The following is a 19,528-nucleotide window of genomic DNA, read 5'->3' on the forward strand; positions in this document are numbered from 1 at the left end:
TCTTTAATACCATCAAGGTGAATAATTCTTTGATCACAAAGAGATAAAAACCTGCATGACTCTGGGTGCCTGGGTGGCTCAGTTGGTTAAGTGTCCAACTCTTGATTTCGGTTCAGGTCATGATCTCAGGGTTGTGGGATTGAGCCCTGCATCAGGCTCTGCACTCAGAAAAAGTCTGCTTGAGATTCTCTCCCTCTCCCTGCATGCTCTCTCTAAAATAAATAAATCTTAAAAAGAAAACAAAACCCTGCATGACTCAATCTACTTGGCTTGCTCTCACCGGCTCGTCAGAACAATGGGAATAGCAGGGACAAGGCTCTATCACAATGGCTTCCAGTATCAGTTAGCCAGATGACTCGATGGGAGAGGGTGACTGTTCCCATTTATCTTACACTTGTTAACACCAGGAAGTCGCTTTATCGATAAAATAATTTTCTCCTTTGCTTTTCCCTTTCTTACTATGATGGCTCTCATCTTCATCCTCTTCATCTCGGTATTGAATGGGACCTTCTGAATCAGAGTCACTCTCCTTCTCTTCCTCTTCCTCCTGCAGACACTGTGGTAGTTTAGGAACAACTGAGGTAGATGCCGCATCTTCAATGAATGCAGATGGGTGGCTTTGTTCCTCTTCTTCTTCATCGTCTGGACTAACAAATTAACATAATTATATTTTCCTTTCAGAAACATAACGGGTAACTCATTTGCAAGGCAAAGTACTAAATAACTATGGAAAATTCCACGAGTGAAATAATTTATCCCTTCCCTTAACTTTAAGCATCTTGCTAAGAAACTTTTTAGCAGCTATTAATCTAAAAGGCTCTGGACTCAAATCCTAGCTCTACAACTTACTCACTAGCTTATAAGTTATTTAACTTTTCTGTAAATGTGAATGATACCTACCTGCTAGGCTTGTTGTGAGAATAAAATAGATAAATTCTAGAATGTACTAGTGTTTGGCACACAGGCCCCTGATGATCTACATGTGAGATGCAAGTTGTTTTGGGCTGATTAAATGAGAAGACCACACAGCATCTAACACTGTGCCTGGCTTATGGAAGATATGTAATAAAGATATTTAGCCCACTTATTTCCCTTGGTTTAACAACGGGGTAGGACAAAATGATAATCTAATCCAAGAAGCAAAGAGAGATGACATTCTTCCCCCCTTTCCACTCTGGAGGTATAAAACTGTGACTTAAGTCCATCTGGAACTCCTAAACTGTCTCTTTCCAGGATGTAAAAAAAATTATACCGGCAAGTACAAAGATCATGGCCAAGCAACTAAGCAGTATGTGGCAACAACTCTATAACAATTCTCCAACTTGCAAATCTCTGGCAAATCTCCAACTTGCCAAAAAGTGTTAACCTTCAGTCACAATTTGTTAGAATTTTAAAAAGGCAAGGTGTTCGGGACAGATGAGGGTGAGAACAAGCTGGCCAGTTCCAGTTTATGAGGCTGGAACACTGACTTATCTTTCAGAGCTCCCTTCTTTTTCTCTAGACTGCTCTCTGTCCCTCTCTACCGCATTTACGTGCCAGGCACCATGCTTTCAGATTTGTCTAATTTCATCCTCACGAGCCTATGAGGTAGGTATCATTCCTGTTTATGGATCCGACAACTCAAGCGCAGGAAGGTTAAGTAACATACACTACTGCAAGCTAGGAAGTAAGAGGTAGAGCTGGGATTTGAACCCAGAGTTATCTTACTCCAAGGTTAATGCTCTTAAGCACCATGTTACACCGACTCCCTTGTATCATATACAAAAAATAGAGTAGTTTTAATTATCAAGTACAAAGGCTTGTGACTGCTATGGAAACAGTGTTATAAAAATCAGGAGGGTAAATAAAGTCCAACTTCTAGAACATGTCTTTATTTGTTGTGTATTCTTACTTTAAATTTAATCACATTTTCTTTTTATCAATAATTTTTTCCAAGAAAGGCTACCTAGAATACAGAAGAGGAAACAAAAGGCAAGCTTTAAAGGCACTCACACTTTCAGCATTTCAATAGTGACAGGAAGTGACCTGGTCCGACCCAGGGTGCTGCTGTCCTCAGAAAAGTTGTCACTGTACTCAAAAAGCAAGGAATGAGCTCTGTGAGAGCCCTCCAAGGGAGGAGTCACGGGAAGTGGGCTGGTCAGGGCCTGCTGGATTCGGATATGCAGTGGGAGTGGAGGCAGCCTACAGGGCACATGCGGCTCCCCAAAGCTGTGGTCCAACATCCTCTTGGGTACTTCCTTTTTCTGATCTTCCTGCTGGGATACCTCCTGGCACAGGTTTAAGGAAGGTGGGACCTCATTTTCTGGCACAACTTGAAAAGTCTTAGCAAGGAATGGAGGGGACCGCGGGGGTTCGGGAGGTATATGAGTAGGCAGTGGGGGGGATGGAGAGGGAGGTGGGATCATCAACAGTGGTTCAGAGCCCACAGAGCATGTGTTCCTTTCTCTCTGATCACTCGGTGCTTTTGTGGTGGTGGCAGCGGCAGACTCCGAGGCGGGTACTAAGGTTGATGGAATGCCTCTCTTAGGTGGTAAGGGGGGGGATGGTTTTGATAATGTACCGCTGTTTATTGCTTGGGACAGTTCGGCTGGAAAAGAGAGAACAACAACTCAGTTTAAGATGGCTTCACAATGCTCGCCCAGGGCCTAGATTAGAACTGAGCTTACTCTCAGCTTTCAGGCAAATTATACCATTTCATGGCTTTGCCACAACCTAGGTATCTCCTGTTAAAACAAAATTTATATTTAAGTATCTAGAAGGCCTAATAAATGTACAGACATATAGGAAGACCACTACCTTAATACCCTGATGAGAAATTTCTTACTTATTTGCTCTAATACATGACTTTTTATGACTTGAGGTGGATAAAGTTAATATGATGAGATAAAAAATGTGGATAATAAGTTCTTTTGTCTAACAGAATTCCATTAAAAATTTTAACCATGTAGGTAGCAGTAAAAAAACCCAAATACTATCAGGCATTGTTACCATAACTTGATAAATAATGACATCTAGATATCCCAGCTCTGCATTATAAAATTATCAATAATGACATCCTGAATTTTTATAGCAAATGCAAAGGCCTTTGAGGAAATCAAAGTGCTTTGCTATCCTTGACTTTGGATTCTCCTTATAGAGGAGGTTATCTTTACCAATTTATAGAAGGAAAAATTGAGGCCACAGAAGTCAGATAACCTGCCCAAGATCATACTACATATAGGCAAGGGCTGGGCTAGTCCCAGGTCTCATTATTAGACTCCATCCTCTAGATCCCACTGTCTTTGTGATTTTTATGAGTGTCCATACTTCTTATCCTTAATACCCAAACCCCCATCACCACTCCCGACTACACTACGGGGTCCTTGGTGACAGAGCAACTTGTCTCCATCAGTATATCCATAGAAGTGGGCACAGTGCTTGGCACATGGTGGATCCCCAACACATACTTATTAGATGAGAGGCCCCCACCCTATATCACGCCAGTATATATCCCTATGTGATCCCCCCAAGCCCAAAATGACTCAGGTTTTGATTCAGCAAAGTTGCTCTGGAGGGCTCCAAATGGCCTTTAAGAAGTAGATCACCACATCATGCAGGGGCTAATCTTGCAAAATAAATAGTAGGTCTCTTGATCACCAACCTCTATCTCTCTACTCAAAGCCCTAATTTTGGTTACACCACTTGTTTTCAAATGGCTCCCATATATATATATATATATATTTTAAAGATTTTACTTATTTATTTGACAGAGACAGCGAGAGAGGGAACACAAGCAAGGGGAGTGGGAGAGGAAGAAGCAGGCCTCCTGCTGAGCAGAGAACCCGATGCGGGGATCGATCCCAGGACCCTGGGATCATGACCTGAGCCGAAGGCAGATGCTTAACAACTGAGCCACCCAGGCGCCGCATGGCTCCGGTATGTTTTATCTAGAGAGCAACACCTCAAGGTCCCCTGAAATAAGAATTTATTTGCCCTAAGTCCCATTCCACTGGTAGTATTCAAAGTAAAAGCTAGCTAATTTGATAATGTTTTAATGTCATCAATCATAATTAATTTTTTTTCAGTTTTAACTACATCTACATTTTATTAGGCATAGTTACTTATTCATAGGCCAAATTATGAAAACAATTTAAATATGTAAGATAATCATAATTTAGTAACTGTGAATGAATTAACTCTATATTACTTTAAAAATCATTTAGTTTTTTATATATTATAAATGTCCAAATACACTTTTAAAAAAACATAATTCCAGTATAATTAACATACAGTATTATACATCTTAGGTAAATTTTTTTTTTTTTAAAGATTTTTTATTTATTTATTTGACACAGAGAGAGACAGCTAGAGAGGGAACACAAGCAGGGGGAGTGGGAGAGGGAGAAGCAGGCTTCCTGCTGAGCAGGCAGCCCGATGCGGGGCTCGATCCCAGGACCCTGGAATCATGACCTGAGCCGAAGGCAGGCGCTTAACGACTGAGCCACCCAGGCGCCCCCATCTTAGGTAAATTTTTAAAAGACTTTCTAGAAAAACATCACATACACATAACAAAAAAAGATTAAAAAATATTAATTTTAACCTCAGTGAGATTTTTTGGGTAGACTGGACTTTTGCTGCTTCTCTAAAAATAGCCGTTAGATAGTCCATTTACAACAAAACCTACACCCGACAAGACCAAATTTGAGTATTTTATTGTTTGAATTGATAAGGTAAATTATCTTTGGTAATTTAAGGAAAACATATACCTCAAGATGTGAAAGAAATGAACTCTGTTACATCTACTCTCACAATGGCACTTGGTTGTAGTTCTGTCGCCAAGATGCTGGAACGTTCATTGGAGGGGTTACAAATTCCCTTCACCTGTTCAGCTATTTATGGTAGTCCTTCCTTTGTCCTAATACTCCTAATTAGTCCTTAGTCTTAATACTGTTATGCCCATTAGTAGACACAGCAATGTCTACAGCGGTGGTTTCTAAATATATGGATCTCATGGACCAATACAATTAAAATGAAATTCTCCCCAACCAACCTCACGTTGTCAATTTTTAATATTGACAAATAAGACTTGATATCAAGTAAACCATTTGTGAAGACAATTCTTTCATGAAAGAAATAGATTTTTATCATCAAAGAATTAGGAAGGTCATAATTTCAGAATAAAGAATAGTCCTTTAAATCAAATCTAGTTAACCTTAATAAAAACTCTGCGAACCATCCTATTTTTCTCCTTCTGCTGAGGACCACTCAAGACTGATGTTGATCCCTCAGTCACAAGGCCTATTGCTCTGGGCTATTCACCTTAGGCCAGAGAACAGTACACATATTAATATTTTTTATATTATCTTATCCTGAAAAGGGTAGACTATTACTGGTTTAGAGCAATGGTTCTCAATGTGTGGTCCCCATATATGCAGCGTCAGTATCATCTAGGAACTTTTTAAAAATGCAAATTCTCAGGCCCACCCTAGACTTACTGATTCAGAAACTCTCAGGGCAGGGCCCAGCAATCTGTGTTTCAACAAGCCCTCCAGGTGATCGTGATGAGAACCTGTCTAGAGAGCAGTTTGAGAATACAGGTATACAGGACAGAGGTCTGCGCTCAAGAGTTAAAAAGCCCAGGTTTGGTTTCTATCACTAATTAACTGCAACCTTCAGTGAGTCACAACTTCGTCGTGTTATAATTGCTGTAACTATATAATAGATAAAATCGCTTTCCTACTTCACAAGGAGGTTCTGAAAGCAAGTATATGAAAGCTGCTTGAGTTCCTCGGAGATAAGTCACAGCACTGTCCATCCGGGGTGGTAATAACAGTAATAACCTCCATCCTTTTTTTAATCAAACTACTCCAACCTGCCATACTCACAATATATTCTAAGCCTGTTTTTCAGGGTTCTTGTCACCCCACACAAGGTGGAGGTATTAGCTGTTTAATGAGCATACTTTATTCCTCCCTTCAATCACGAACAAGAACTTCAAGCTGTACTAAGCCTAGTACCATTTTTCCTGAAAAACTACCTTCCTTCCTCTCCTCCCTTTCTCGAAAATTCCTCTAAGAAGGTATACATGTATGTAAAGAAAAGCTGACCTAAATAGGACTTCAGGTAAATATAAAAAAATTCACTAAACTGATAAAAATGTACTGGTTATCTTCCCGGTTTTCTTTCTTCTACTACTTATTTTATTCTTAAGTCTCCCAAGAGAAAACATGACTTTATCAGGACACTTTGAATAATATCTTTTGCAGTTTGCAGGAAGGTATTGTGCCAGACACTGAATCACAAGTTACACTGGCATCTATCCAACCACCTTTTTATCTGTTGGGTTCATGCTGAAGGTAGGCATTGGCGGTTTAAAGTAGGTTAAAATAACCCCCTTTCTCCATGCAGGTCAGAACTGCTATGATCTTCACATGTCCAGTCCCCCAACTATAAACAGTATTTCAGAAACACTGTTTTAGAAAAATAAATATTAATGCCCCCCCCCACCACCAAACTGGAACTTAATTTTATTGCTATCTGATCCTAGTCCGTTTTCATTCATGACTATCTGCCTCATTTTCAAGACTTTTCTCTATATTGAGGGCATTCAGAGGGACAGGACATGGAGAACTCTCACAGACCAAATCAATATACCAATTATCCAATAAAACAACCATCCAAAATCAAACCCAACCAAACCCAAAGCAATGGAAACCTAAAGACGTACTTACCAATGACAGGGTTGCTATTTCTGTGAGCTGGTTTAGGGGGAGGGACAGGCGGCTGCTTGGCAGGGACCGAGGGAGTGAGGCTTGGGGCAGCGGTAGTGTTCGCACTGGCCGGAGCGGCGGGCAGAGTCCTGGGTGCTGGGGACGGGGGGACGGAGGAACCAACAGTCTTTGCTGGGTTCACGGCAGCAGGGGCGGCAGCGGGTGCTGCGGTGGGGGCGGCAGCGGGGGCCGAGGAGATGGGCCATGCCGTGCTGCCAGAGGAAGCGGCAGCCTTTGCTTGCCCTTCATTTGCTTCGTGAGAAGAGGACAAGGGTCTTTTAGGGGGAAGCAAAGGCTGTCTGGGTGCGTTCTCAGGAACGGACTCTGCTTCAGAATTAGGCTGGCTTCCAGTTGAGCCTGTGTATTAACAGATGTGATTTAAAAGGGAAGAAAGAGGCACAAGATAGACTGAAAAAGCTAACACATCTACAGGCTTATGGTCAACTTCATCCCTTATTTAACTTTCAGATGAGTTTACAGGCAGTTTCCCAACCTCAACATACTTAAGGTATATGACACTTTCTCATTCCCAATCTCAAACTAAGAGAGGCTTGTATAGTAGTGATTCTTCACACCAGAGCCAGGCAACCGGAGGAGACACAGAATCCCATGGGTGGAGGAGGAGGAACTAAGTGTAGCTTGAAAAACTCCTACAGGTGTCTGATGCTTAACATCTTCTTCTGTCCTTGAGAATCACAACTTAGGTCTTTTGTGAATGTAAGAATGAGGAGGGGAAAATTCCACTTCAAGCTGCAACTAGTTAAGGAATTGCTAGAGGAGAACAGAATTCCCCCTGGCTCTAGGTAAACTCTGAGTTAAATGAGAATGACTGATCCATGGCTCTTACACTCATAAACCCAGGGGTTCTTACCTAGTCGCTTCTTTGGGTCCTCTTCTGGAACAGGATTCCTAAGACTTGCTATTCTTCCTGACTCTTCTTCTGCTTGCTCGGGACTAGAAGATCTGGTACTCCCTATGGGAGTGGTATGGCCATTTTTTAACATGGCATGGCTCAACTTCCCTGGATCCTCACCACCTGCAAGGTCAAAGAGGAGAGAGCAAACTGATGGACTGGTGTGGCCAGAGGGGAAAGCTGGTAATTTGTAACCTTTCTTATCCCTTTCTCCCCCATTCTGTTTGAGCTGCTGATTTAGATCTAGATTATTTGGATCTTTATAGTAGTAATAGAAATAAGTAATTTCTTTCCCCAATAAACATCTGATTGCCCATTATGTGCCAGGTGTCTTGCTACATAAATAAGACCGACTTAATATAATATACCTAAGTAACAAATGCTAACTATTCAGAGCTGTAACAAATGGAGTGTTGGGGTAGGAATGAAGAAGAAACAGTTCTCTTGGGCTGGGAATGAGGTTGGGAAAGCTTCACAAAGAGTGGTAGCTAAACTGGGTCTTAAAGGAGTAGGAGCCAATCGTACTGCTGACAAGATGAGGAAAGACAGGAAAGAGTAGCATGGATGAAGGGATGAAATCAGTTGGCATGTCTGGGAACTGGCATCTAGTTTGTCTGGCAGGAAAACAGATGCATATAAGAAATAGTCATGGACAGGACTGGAAAGGCCAGCCAGAGCCCAGCTATGAAGGACACCGAATGCCACTTAAAAGAGCCTGGGCCAAATCCTGTAGGCAACGGGAAGCCAAAGAATTAAAGGAGGAGAGAGATCTGATCTGATCTGTCTTTTCAAAGGTTAAATGTGAGAGCTGAGAGGAGGGTGGGTCAGGCAGGGCCTGGAACAGGAAAGCTACTAATAAGCTCCTGATGGAATAAAGGTGAGACACAGCAGAGGGTGCCAGGCATTAGGAATTCGGAGCAAGGGGAAGAACTGGTGAACTGATCAGAGCTCCATGTGACAGAAAGACACATGCCTACAAACTAAACTGCAGGAATGGTCCCTAGGCTGGAGGCTTTGGGAGGACCACTCATCACTGTGGAGACTGCAGGTAAGACTCCTGCACGGAACAGTTAGATAAATGTTCCCTGCTGAGCTTCCCTGGACTCCTTTGGAGAAGAGAACTGAGAAAACTGGGGTTAGAGACTTAAACTCCGTCTCACCTCCTAGTGTCATGGGGACTGGAAATGGTTGCTCTCTACACAGTTTCCGCTTTGGCTTTCCACAGTGAGATCCTCTGGGTAGTATCATTTTAGTGACTCTTGAGTTAGTCCCTCAAGTTCTCAGAGACATATCTCCCTCACCCCAATCTCCTACTAGATTAGACAGGATCATTCTCCATGCAGTGTCAATGAGAGGTGGAGCTTGGCCTGAAAGTACTAAAGAGTCTATGGCAAATGAGCACTAAATGAAAATACATTTCTCAAGCTAAAGTATTCTCATAACTATTTTAAAATAGGGAAGGTAGCAAGATGACAACTATGCAAATGTAGTAAGTTATCGCTTATGTTTATATAGCCCATCCTTAACAAAACAGGACCTTTTAGAATATAAACCAAGGAATCACTTCAAAGCCAAATAAGACTACTACTTTTGAGGGGCGCCTGGGTGGCTCAGTCGTTAAGCGTCTGCCTTCGGCTCAGGTCATGATCCCAGGGTCCTGGGATCGAGTCCCACATCGGGCTCCCTGCTCGGCGGGAAGCCTGCTTCTCCCTCTCCCACTCCCCCTGCTTGTGTTCCCTCTCTCGCTGTCTCTCTCTCTCTCTGTTGAAAAATAAATAAAATCTTTAAAAAAAAAAAAAGACTACTTTTGAAAACCATACAGTGAAAGGTTAAGACACATTATTAACTGGTTTCTACTCAGCATGCACTAGGAAAATATTGCAGAAGTGATCTGTTATCAGGGCTCCTGGGTGGCTCAGTTGGTTAAGCATCTGACTCTGATTTTGGCTCAGGTCATGATCTCAGGGTTGTGAGACTGAGCCCCTCATGGGGCTCGCACTCAGTGCCGAGTCTGTTTGTCCCTCTCCCTCCCCCTTTGCCCCTCCCCCTGCTTGCCTGCTTGCACACACTCTCTCTAAAATAAACTAATAAAAATTATTTTTTTTAAGATTTCATTTTTTTATTTGACAGAGAGAGGCACAGTGAGAGAGGGAACACAAGCAGGGGGAGTGGGAGAGGGAGAAGCAGGCTTCCCGCCGAGCATGGAGCCCGATGCGGGGCTCGATCCCAGGACCTGGAATCGTGACCTGAGCCAAAGGCAGACGTTTAATGACTGAGCCACCCAGGTGCCCCCAAATAAAATCTTAAAAGAAAAAGTGATCAGTTATTTCTCAAGCTATTTATTCAGGATTGTCTACTTTCAAGTAAACTTTCTTTTTCAAAATTTTTATTTGTTTTTAAAAGATTGTATTTATTTATTTGAGAGACAGAGAGTGAGGGAGAGAGCACAAGACGGAGGAGGGTCGGGGGAGAAGCAGACTCCCCACTGATTGGGGAGCCTGATGTGGGACTCAATCCTGGGACTCCGGGATCACGACCTGAGCCGAAGGCAGTCGCTTAACTGACTAAGCCACCGAGGTACCCCTCTTTTTAAAAATTTTTTTAAGATTTGTTTTAAATTCAAGTATAATAAAATACAGTGTTAGTTTCATGTGTACAATATAATGATTCAACAATTCTATACATTTCTCAGTGCTCATCATGGTAAGTGTGCTCTTAACCCCTTCACCTATTTGACCCCCCACCCCCACTTTCCATGTGGCAACTGCCAGTTCTCTATATTTCAGAGTCTGTTTTTTTGTGCGTCTTTTTTCTTTGTTCACTTGTTTTATTTCTTAAATTTCACATATGACTGAAATCATATGGTATGTCTTTTTCTAACTTATTTCATTTAGGATTATATCCTCTAGATTCATCCCTGTTGTTGCAAATGGCAAGACTTCATTTTTTTTTTTTTTATGGCTGAGTAACATTCCATAATATGTGTGTGTATACACACACACACACACTGTCTTTATCCATTCATCTATGGATGGACACTTGGGTTGCTTCTATATCCCGGCTATTGTAAATAATGCTGTAATTAATTTTTTGAGGAATGTTCATATTGTTTTCCACAGTGGTTGTATCAGCTTGCATTCCCACCAACAGTGTATGAGGGTTCTTTTTCCTCCACATCCTCACCAACACCTGTTATTTCTTGTGTTTTTTATTCTAGCCATTCTGACAGGTGTGAGGTGTGCATTTTCCTGATGACGAGTGCTGCTTAACATCTTTTCATGTATCTGTTGGCCATCTGTTTGTCTTCTTTGGAAAAATGTCTATTCATGTCTTTTGCTCTCCCCCTTTTTAAAAAGATTTTATTTATTTATTTGAGAGAGAGAGAATGAGGAGGGGGAGAGGGAGAGGGATAAGCTCAGCAGGGAGTCTGACATAGGGTTCAATCCCAGGACCCTGAGAATATGACTTGAGCTGAAGGCAGGCACTTAACCAACTGAGCCACTCAGGTGCCCCCTTCTGCCCAATTTTTTAACTGGGTTATTTGTTTTTTTGGTGTTGAGTTGTATAAGTTCTTTATGTATTTTGGATACTAACCCTTTATTGAATATATCATTTGCAAATATCTTCTCCCACTTGGTAAGTTATCTTTTTGTTTTATTGTTTTCTTTGCTGTGCAAAAGTTTTTTATTTTGGTGTAGTCCCAATAGTTTGATTTTACTTTTGTTTCCCTTGCCAAAGGAGGCATACTTAGAAAAATGTTTCTATGGCTGATGCTAAAGAGCTTACTGCCTATGTTTCCTTCTAGGAATTTTATTTATTATTATTATTTTTTAAAGATTTTATTTATTTATTTGAGAGAAAGAGAGTGAGAGAGAGCCCAAGAGGGGGTAGGGTCAGAGGGAGAAGCAGACTCCCCACTGAGCAGGGAGCCCGATGCGGGACTCGATCCTGGGACTCTGGGATCATGACCTGAGCCGAAGGCAGTCACTTAACCAACTGAGCCACCCAGGCGCCCCTCCTTCTAGGACTTTTATGACAGGTCTTACATTTAGGTCTTTAATCCATTTTGAGTTTATTTTTGTGTGTGGCATAAGGAAGTGGTCCAGTTTCATTCTTGTCAATGGAGCTGTCCAGCTTTCCCAGCACGATTTGTTGAAGAAACCATTTTTCCCTCATTGTATATCCTTGCCTCCTTTGCCATAGATTAATTGACCATATAATCGTGGGTTTACTTCTGGGCTCTCTATTCTGTTCCACTGATCCATGTGTCTATTAAAATTTCTTATATTTAATGCAAAGGTTTTCTACAATGTTAACAGAGTGGAGTATAAGCAGTATCCAGCTTTAACACCTATGAATGTCCATGCCCATCTTAGAAAACATATTAAATATTTTATAATATATTCAAGTTAGAACCCTATATATTTAAGCCAAAAGCTGTGTCTGAGTATGAAAAAAACTTCAAAGTTCAAATGTTGCTTTTGGCCTAAACTGGAGATATAGAAGCCAGGCCCCAAGGTCTATCTCAGAGTTTTTTCCTAGAGTAAAGCTTTCAGTCAGTTCTCTGGTTGGCAGAGTAGTATCTTGCCAAATGGCTACAACTCATTTATCAATTGGGCTTTTGGGCTTGTAGGCTAAAAACAACTTGGATCAAGAGCCAATAGGAAGCATAGGGCGAAAGAAACTGAATGAAGGTGAAAAACAACAAACAAGTAATGTACGGGGTTTGTGAGTGAGTGAGCAAGAAAGGTGAGGCAGAAGAGGGCATGGGGTAAGAAATGGCTATTATTAAAAAAAAAAAAAAAGCAAGGTTCGAAGATGCTACAACAGAGGTGTTACAATTATAGTTAACCACCTAAAATACCTAGAAGATTTTATGTCCAAATGTAAAATTCAAAGTCTCATAAAAAACTGGTTTTCCATGCTCATAGCTAACCATGTAGAAAATTCAGAAAAACAAAACAAAACAAAACAAAAGCCCCCTGTATTCCCATCCTAACAACCAATGCTAATTAATATTTTAGTAATTTTTCTTCATGTTTGTTTCTTTGTTAAATGTTTATATAGTTGAGAGGTGCCTGGGTACTCAGTTAGTAAGTGTCTGACTCTTGATTTCAGCTCAGGTCATGATCTCAAGGTTGTGAGATCGAGCCCCACGACAGGGTATGCACTGGGCCTGGAGCCTACTTAAGATTCTCCCTCTGCTCCACCACCCTTAAAAATTTTTAGGTAGTTGAGATTTAAAAATCTTCAATCTAGGGACGCCTGGGTGGCTCTTGATTTCAGCTCAGGTCATGATCTTGGGGTTGTCAGATCAAACCCCACATCAGGCTCTGCACTCAGCGAGGGGTCTGCTTGGGATTCTCTCTCTTCCTCTCCCTCTGCTCCTCCCCCTACTTGTGTTCTCTCTCTCTAAAATAAATCAATCTTTTTCTTTTTCAAGATTTTATTTACTTATTTGACAGAGAGAGAGCGAGAGAGTGTGAGCACAAGCAATGGGAGTGGGAGACAGAGAAGCAGGCTCCCCACTGAGCAGGGAGCCCGATGTGGGGCTTGATCTCAGGACCCTGGGATCATGACCTGAGCTGAAGGCAGATGTTTAACTGACTGTGCCACCCAGGTGCCCCCAAAATAAATAAATCTTTAAAAAAAAATCTTCAGTCTATACAATTTAATTAAATTTTGTGAATAAGCAATATATTAATATGGTTCAAAACCTAAAAAGTGTAAAATTCCATTGGTTTGGTTCTTTTCTCCCATTGGCCAAAGGACAGGATACAGTTTTAAAATGTGGTTTTCAGATTTGTCTCATGCAAAGGAACTCTAATGAAGAGAAATGAAATACAGCCAACGTACTGTAGTCTTAACTCTTTCGATAAGCTGCTTCATAAAAATCACACATTGGAGAAAAGTCCTGACATTATTAAATGAATGCTGAAACACCAAAACATGATCTTTATGACAAACAGAAGATTAGGGAAGCAATCTGGGCATGGAGACAACTTTGGTCAAAAAACTCAAACCGGGCAACCCTCTCAGGTCCCCCTCCCTCTTCGGGGGCTTTGTACTATCACTTTACTATTGCTCAATAAACTTTGCTTTGTTGCCCACCAAAAAAACCCCAAAACCAAAAAACAAACAAAAAAATCCCCAAAACTCAAACAAATAGGGACACCTGGGTGGCTCAATTGGTTAAGTGTCTGACTCTTTTGATTTTGGCTCAAGTCATGATCTCGGAGTCACAGGATTGAGCCCTGCATCAGGCTCCCTGCACTCAGCTTGGAGTCTGCCTGAGATTCTGCCCCTCCCCCCCCATTTTCTCTCTCTCTCTAAAACAAATAAACAAAAATCTTTAAAAAATATATATTAAAACAAACAAAAAAAATAAAGGAAAGCAACACAGTACGACAGCCGGCACAAAGCTGAGATCATACAGAGACACAGAGAAGGTCGGCTCCGAGGATCCTTCACAAGCCACTCAGTTTCAGAGGTAAAGATCACAGGGGCACCTGGGTGGCTCAGTCGGTTAAGCGTCTGCCTTCAGCTCAGGTCATGATCCCAGGGTCCTGGGATGGAGTCCCCCATCGGGCTCCCTGCTCCGCGGGAAGCCTGCTTCTCCCTCTCCCACTCCCCCTGCTTGTGTTCCCTCTCTCACTGTCTCTGTCAAATAAATAAATAAAATCTTAAAAAAAAAAAAAATTAAAAGAAAAAAGATCACAGCCACCTGTAGACACCTGGAAGGAAGAGCGAACAGTCCTTTTTTTTTTTTTAACCCCTCACCAAGAAAATGGCCACCTTTAGCGTAGGAAATTAGGACGTAATTATTAGAATAAAATCATTTCATATTTACATCCCTAAGTTGAGACTCCTTAAAAAAATCAGTTATTCTTGCTTATGTTTTAATATTTTCCCTTCACTAGGTATTTTCATTCCCACAAAAAATATTTGCCTTCCTTAAATAAATCAAATATAGATAGCACAGCACTGAATTCTCTCAAAATATCTTATTAGTATTTAGTTTTTTTATTGTCAAGTATAACATTAGTAGAGAAAAATATATAAAACATAAACGTAAATTTCAATGATACTACAAGGACACTTTTGTGATCATCAAGGACATTAAGAAATGTTTCCAAATAGCCAAACTGTGGAAAAAGCCCAGATGCCCATTGACAGATGAATGGATAAAGATGTGGTGCATATATACATACATACATACATATATACACAATGGAATATTCCTCAGCCATCAAAAAAATGAATCTTACCATTTGCAATGACATAGATGGAACCAGAGAGTATTATGCTAAGCGAGATAAGTTAGTCAGAGAAAGACAATTATCATATGATTTCACTCATATGTGGAATTTAAGAAACAAAACAGAGGATCATAGGGGAAGGGAGGGAAAAATAAAATGATGAAATCACAGAGGGAGACAAACTGTAACAGACTCTTTTTTTTTTTATTAACATATAATGTATTATTTGTTTCAGGGGTACAGGTCTGTGATTCATCAGTCTTACACAATTCACAGCGCTCACCATAGCACATACCTTCCCCAGTGTCCATCACACAGCCACCCCATCCCTCCCACCCCCCACCGCTCCAGCAACCCTCAGTTTGTTTCCTGTCTCTTATGGTTTGTCTCCCTCTCTGGTTTTGCCTTGTTTCATTTTTCCCTCTCTTCCCCTGTGATCCCGTCTTGTTTCTCAAATTCTTCATATCAGTGAGATCATATGATAATTGTCCTTCTCTGATTGACTTATTTCAAGAGACTCAACTATAGGAAACAAAAAAAATAAAAAAATAAAAATAAACTAACTAAATAATAATAAAAAATTAAAAAAAACTATAGGAAACAAACTGAGGATTGCTGGAGGGGAGGTGCGTGGGGGGATGGAGTAACTGGGTGATGGGCATTAAGGAGGGTGCGTGATGGAACGAGCACTGGGTGTTAATATGCAACCGATGAATCACTGAACTCTACCTGTGAAACTGATAATACACTATATGTTAATTAATTGAATTTAAATAAATAAGAAAGAAAGAAAGAAAGAAATGTTTCCAGAGGGTCTGCCTGGGTGGCTCAGTTGGTTAAATGTCTGACTTCAGTGTAGGTCATGATCTCAGGGTCGTGAGAGGGAGCCCTGTGTTGGGCTCTGTGCTCAGAGAGGAGTCTGTTTCTCTCCTCTCCATCTGCTCCCTGCACACACCCCCACCCCGCTCACATGTGCTCTGTCTCTAAAAATGAACAAATTTTTTTTTTTAAAGATTTTATTTATTTATTTGACAGAGAGAGACACAGCGAGAGAGGGAACACAAGCAGGGGGAGTGGGAGAGGGAGAAGCAGGCTTCCCGCCGAGCAGGGAGCCTGATGTGGGGCTCGATCCCAGGACCCTGGGACCATGACCTGAGCCAAAGGCGGACGCTTAACGACTGAGCCACCCAGGCGCCCCAGGTCTTTTTTTTTTTTTTTTTTAAGATTTTTATTTATTTGAGAGAGAGAATGAGATAGAGAGAGAGAACATGAGAGGGGGGAGGGTCAGAGGGAGAAGCAGACTCCCCCCTGAGCAGGGAGCCCGATGCGGAACTCGATCCCGGGACTGCAGGATCATGACCTGAGCTGAAGGCAGTCGCTTAACCATCTGAGCCACCCAGGCGCCCCTGTCCAGTGCTTTTGTAGACTCTTCTACTGAGCTGTCTTTTTCTCTTTTGTAGAAGTTTGAAAAAAAATATTCTAGATGCATGAACAGCTTTAAAAAATCTCCCCTCCCTCCCAACAGCAATAACAAAAGAAAATTCAAATGCCTAGTCAGAATCAAACACCAAGTGTATAGAGACAGACATATAGTATTTTATTTATAAACTCACCCTGCTCAGAGTCTTCCAACAGAACCCCTCTTTTAACCAGCTCTTCTCTCGGTTTTCGCATAGATATTTTTCGCTCTAAAACTTAATATTAAATTGGAAAACAGCACTCAGAAATGTGTCAGTTAAAGGTCAATTTTAAGCATTCTAACTCAACAGGTAAAAGAATAAAGTGGTTCAATTTTCTGTTCTCTGTAAAGAACAGGAAAACTAACTTCAAATTTAAAAATAATTTCTTTCATATCCTATGTTATTAGGAATGCAGCATTTTCAAAAGGAACTATCCTTATATAATTTTAGCTCTTTCTTTAATTGTCATTTCAGTAGGGGCGCCTGGGTGGCTCAGTCGTTAAGCGTCTGCCTTCGGCTCAGGTCATGATCCCAGGGTCCTGGGATCGAGCCCCGCATCGGGCTCCCTGCTCGGCGGGAAGCCTGCTTCTCCCTCTCCCATTCCCCCTGCTTGTGTTCCCTCTCTCGCTATCTCTCTTACTGTCAAATAAATAAATAAAATCTTTTAAAAAAAAAATTGTCATCTCAGTAATAAGGTATTTGTTGATGAACTTTTTCTGAAAGTGGTCAGAGTAGGAAAAAAAGCATCTTAGATTTTCTACCATTCAGGAACTCCATTCACCACTTGATAAACTTTAATCCCATCAAAATAGCAATCTGCGGATGAGACTATAGTATATAAGACTTAATGAGTGACCACTTGGTTTTATTCCTAAAAGACTGAATTCCCTCTTCAAATAGGGGGTTATAGAAGCTTGGGAAGAGAATGAGAAAGTTAGATACTTCTAAAATAAGAAACTCTGTAACTCAGAACATATATTTAAATCTTAATGTCTCACCTTCTGATGTCTCTTTGAATTTATCACTACTTTTTTTTTTCCGCCATTTCCAGGGCTTGAAGATCTTGCCAAAGCCTGAGAACTTGCTCTTCCTTTTGGTGGGAGGCGTTGTGTCTCCTGCTTCCACACTGTCCATGACCATGCCTGGGTCTGCGGTGGGCTGGCTTGCTTCTTCTGTAGTATGGTGAAAGGCACACAGGGAAAACAACAGCCAATTTATTATGTCAGCATAATTTTTAAAAGGTCCCTTCCTGTGGTAGTTCAAAAGGATCAGAGCAATGATAAACAATCATGCAGACAGATTCCTTGACATCACACGGACACCAAACATCAAAATCCATAACAGATAAATTACTAAGAGGGAAAAGGAACCAAACCAAGCTGACATCATTTGAGGACAAAAATTCAATGAGATGATCATAACCAGCTCAAAATCTCTTAAAGGTGCGCGCGCGCACACACACACACACACACACACACACACACACACACACACACACACGTCTTTTCAATATGCATGAGACCTTGCCCCAGGGCGGCCTACTGCTGCTGCCGATCTCAACCTCTTGGCACAGGGGAGGCCTCCCAGCTAACATTACTGCCTCAGGTGTCACTGAAATGGGGAGTTCCCTCTTTAGTGAGTGAGTCATCATTCCCTACTAAACACTCCCCTCCCCCTGCCCTCCTCTTTCAGGACATAAATAGTTCAGAGGGGGTAAAATGTTAACACCTTACTTGTATCTGTTTTTCAGATTATTTTTTCCCTTCACAAGACCCTAAGTTTGGAGCACTGGAAGGAGCCTGGAGCTGGGGCATTACAGAGAGTGCTTTAAAGTGTAATCTTTTTGGAAAGAAGAGGTGGGATTCCAGTTTGCCTATCACAATAGTACATTAGGGACAATCATGATCTTAAGGATATGACAAAAAACATAACTGGCACGGTATAGGTGCGGGACTGAAATGAAAATGAAATGAATCCCCCATAATGACCACACATGCAGGGTTTAGTTAGTTAGCTTTAGTGGCAGAGAAAGGAGCAGCCAAGACTGGGCCAAAAATAATAATAATAAAATAAATAAAAGCAGGAAAGCAACAAAAAAAGCAGGAAGGCAACACAATACAGCTTTGCACTCCACCTACTGTCCCAGGGTTCTCTGGAGAAGTCTAGAGGAGAAGAAAAAAAGAGTCATGTGGAATAACCATCCTGGAATTAAAGTGGAACCTTTACTTTACAGAAATACATCAAGGACCACATACTATATTATCACATGTAATAAATTAACATGCTTATTGTACACAATTTCACATCTGAAGCAAATAACGCTCTTTTTTGGGGGGCTAAATGGGCATAATATATGCACTAAAAAAAGTTTCTTTTAAAACTGTAGTTTTTTGGGGCGCCTGGGTGGCTCAGATGGTTAAGCGTCTGCCTTCGGCTCAGGTCGTGATCCTGGGGTCGTGGGATCGAGCCCCACATCGGGCTCCTGGCTCGGCGGGGAGCCTGCTTCTCCCTTTCCCTCTGCCTCTCTCCCTGCTCATGCTCTCTCTCTCTCTCACTGTATTTCTGTGTCTCAAATGAATAAATAAAATCTTTAAAAAAAAAAACAACTGTAGTTTTTCATAAAATACACAATCAACAAGAATTTATTATTTTTTCTTAAGAAACAGTTGCCAAATTCAATCTTTTTCAGTTGATAGATGTGAGTCTAGGGAAACTTGCTGATGAAAGTCAGATTTACACAATTGTCATGATCAGAGTGACTGCAGCAGTGACTGCTGGATGCATTATTTTGCTGTATATTGATGACTTAGGCCAAACAGGGTTCTGGCTACTGAAGTGCAACAGATGGAGACGAGAGGACAATGACTCTTTTCTTCCTAGTTGCATAATTTACTTGAACACATCCTGGGTCTCAACTACTCTAATTCCTTCCACGAAATGCAAGAGAATCTAGTTATTATAACGCCAGACCATATTTGTATAAGTTTACTTGCAGAGACATCAGAACAACTCCTGTCACAGCAATCTCCCCTCAGTGGTACCCGGGATGCACCCCCAGGAGTGGCATGTGGGTGAATACGTGGTATCCCTTTTAAGAGTCAGTGCTTTAAGACCGTAAACTCCCAATTATAAAATGTCAATGAGACC

At 41.3% G+C, this 19,528-nt stretch overlaps 1 protein-coding gene across 17 annotated transcripts in view; it reads right to left on the reverse strand.

The window, feature by feature from the left end:
* Positions 1–19,528, reverse strand: part of PHACTR4 (phosphatase and actin regulator 4) — a 102,614-nt gene that overhangs the window by 15,233 nt on the left and 67,853 nt on the right. For 7 of the 17 annotated variants that reach the window (XM_078073555.1, XM_078073564.1, XM_078073554.1 and 4 more), the window contains 7 exons: positions 18,520–18,543; positions 17,380–17,553; positions 16,535–16,615; positions 7,621–7,785; positions 6,711–7,106; positions 1,993–2,587; positions 460–647 (listed from right to left, as the gene is read on the reverse strand). In XM_078073555.1, coding sequence (XP_077929681.1) covers positions 460–647; positions 1,993–2,587; positions 6,711–7,106; positions 7,621–7,785; positions 16,535–16,615; positions 17,380–17,553; positions 18,520–18,543 — 1,623 coding nt within the window. Of the gene's footprint in view, positions 1–459; positions 648–1,992; positions 2,588–6,710; positions 7,107–7,620; positions 7,786–16,534; positions 16,616–17,379; positions 17,554–18,515; positions 18,544–19,528 lie in introns of those variants that run through there. The other 10 variants (XM_078073560.1, XM_078073565.1, XM_078073559.1 and 7 more) reach the window with 4 other exon arrangements.

The sequence above is a fragment of the Halichoerus grypus genome, chromosome 5, assembly GCF_964656455.1.
Source record: "Halichoerus grypus chromosome 5, mHalGry1.hap1.1, whole genome shotgun sequence".
NCBI classification, from domain to species: domain Eukaryota; kingdom Metazoa; phylum Chordata; class Mammalia; order Carnivora; family Phocidae; genus Halichoerus; species Halichoerus grypus.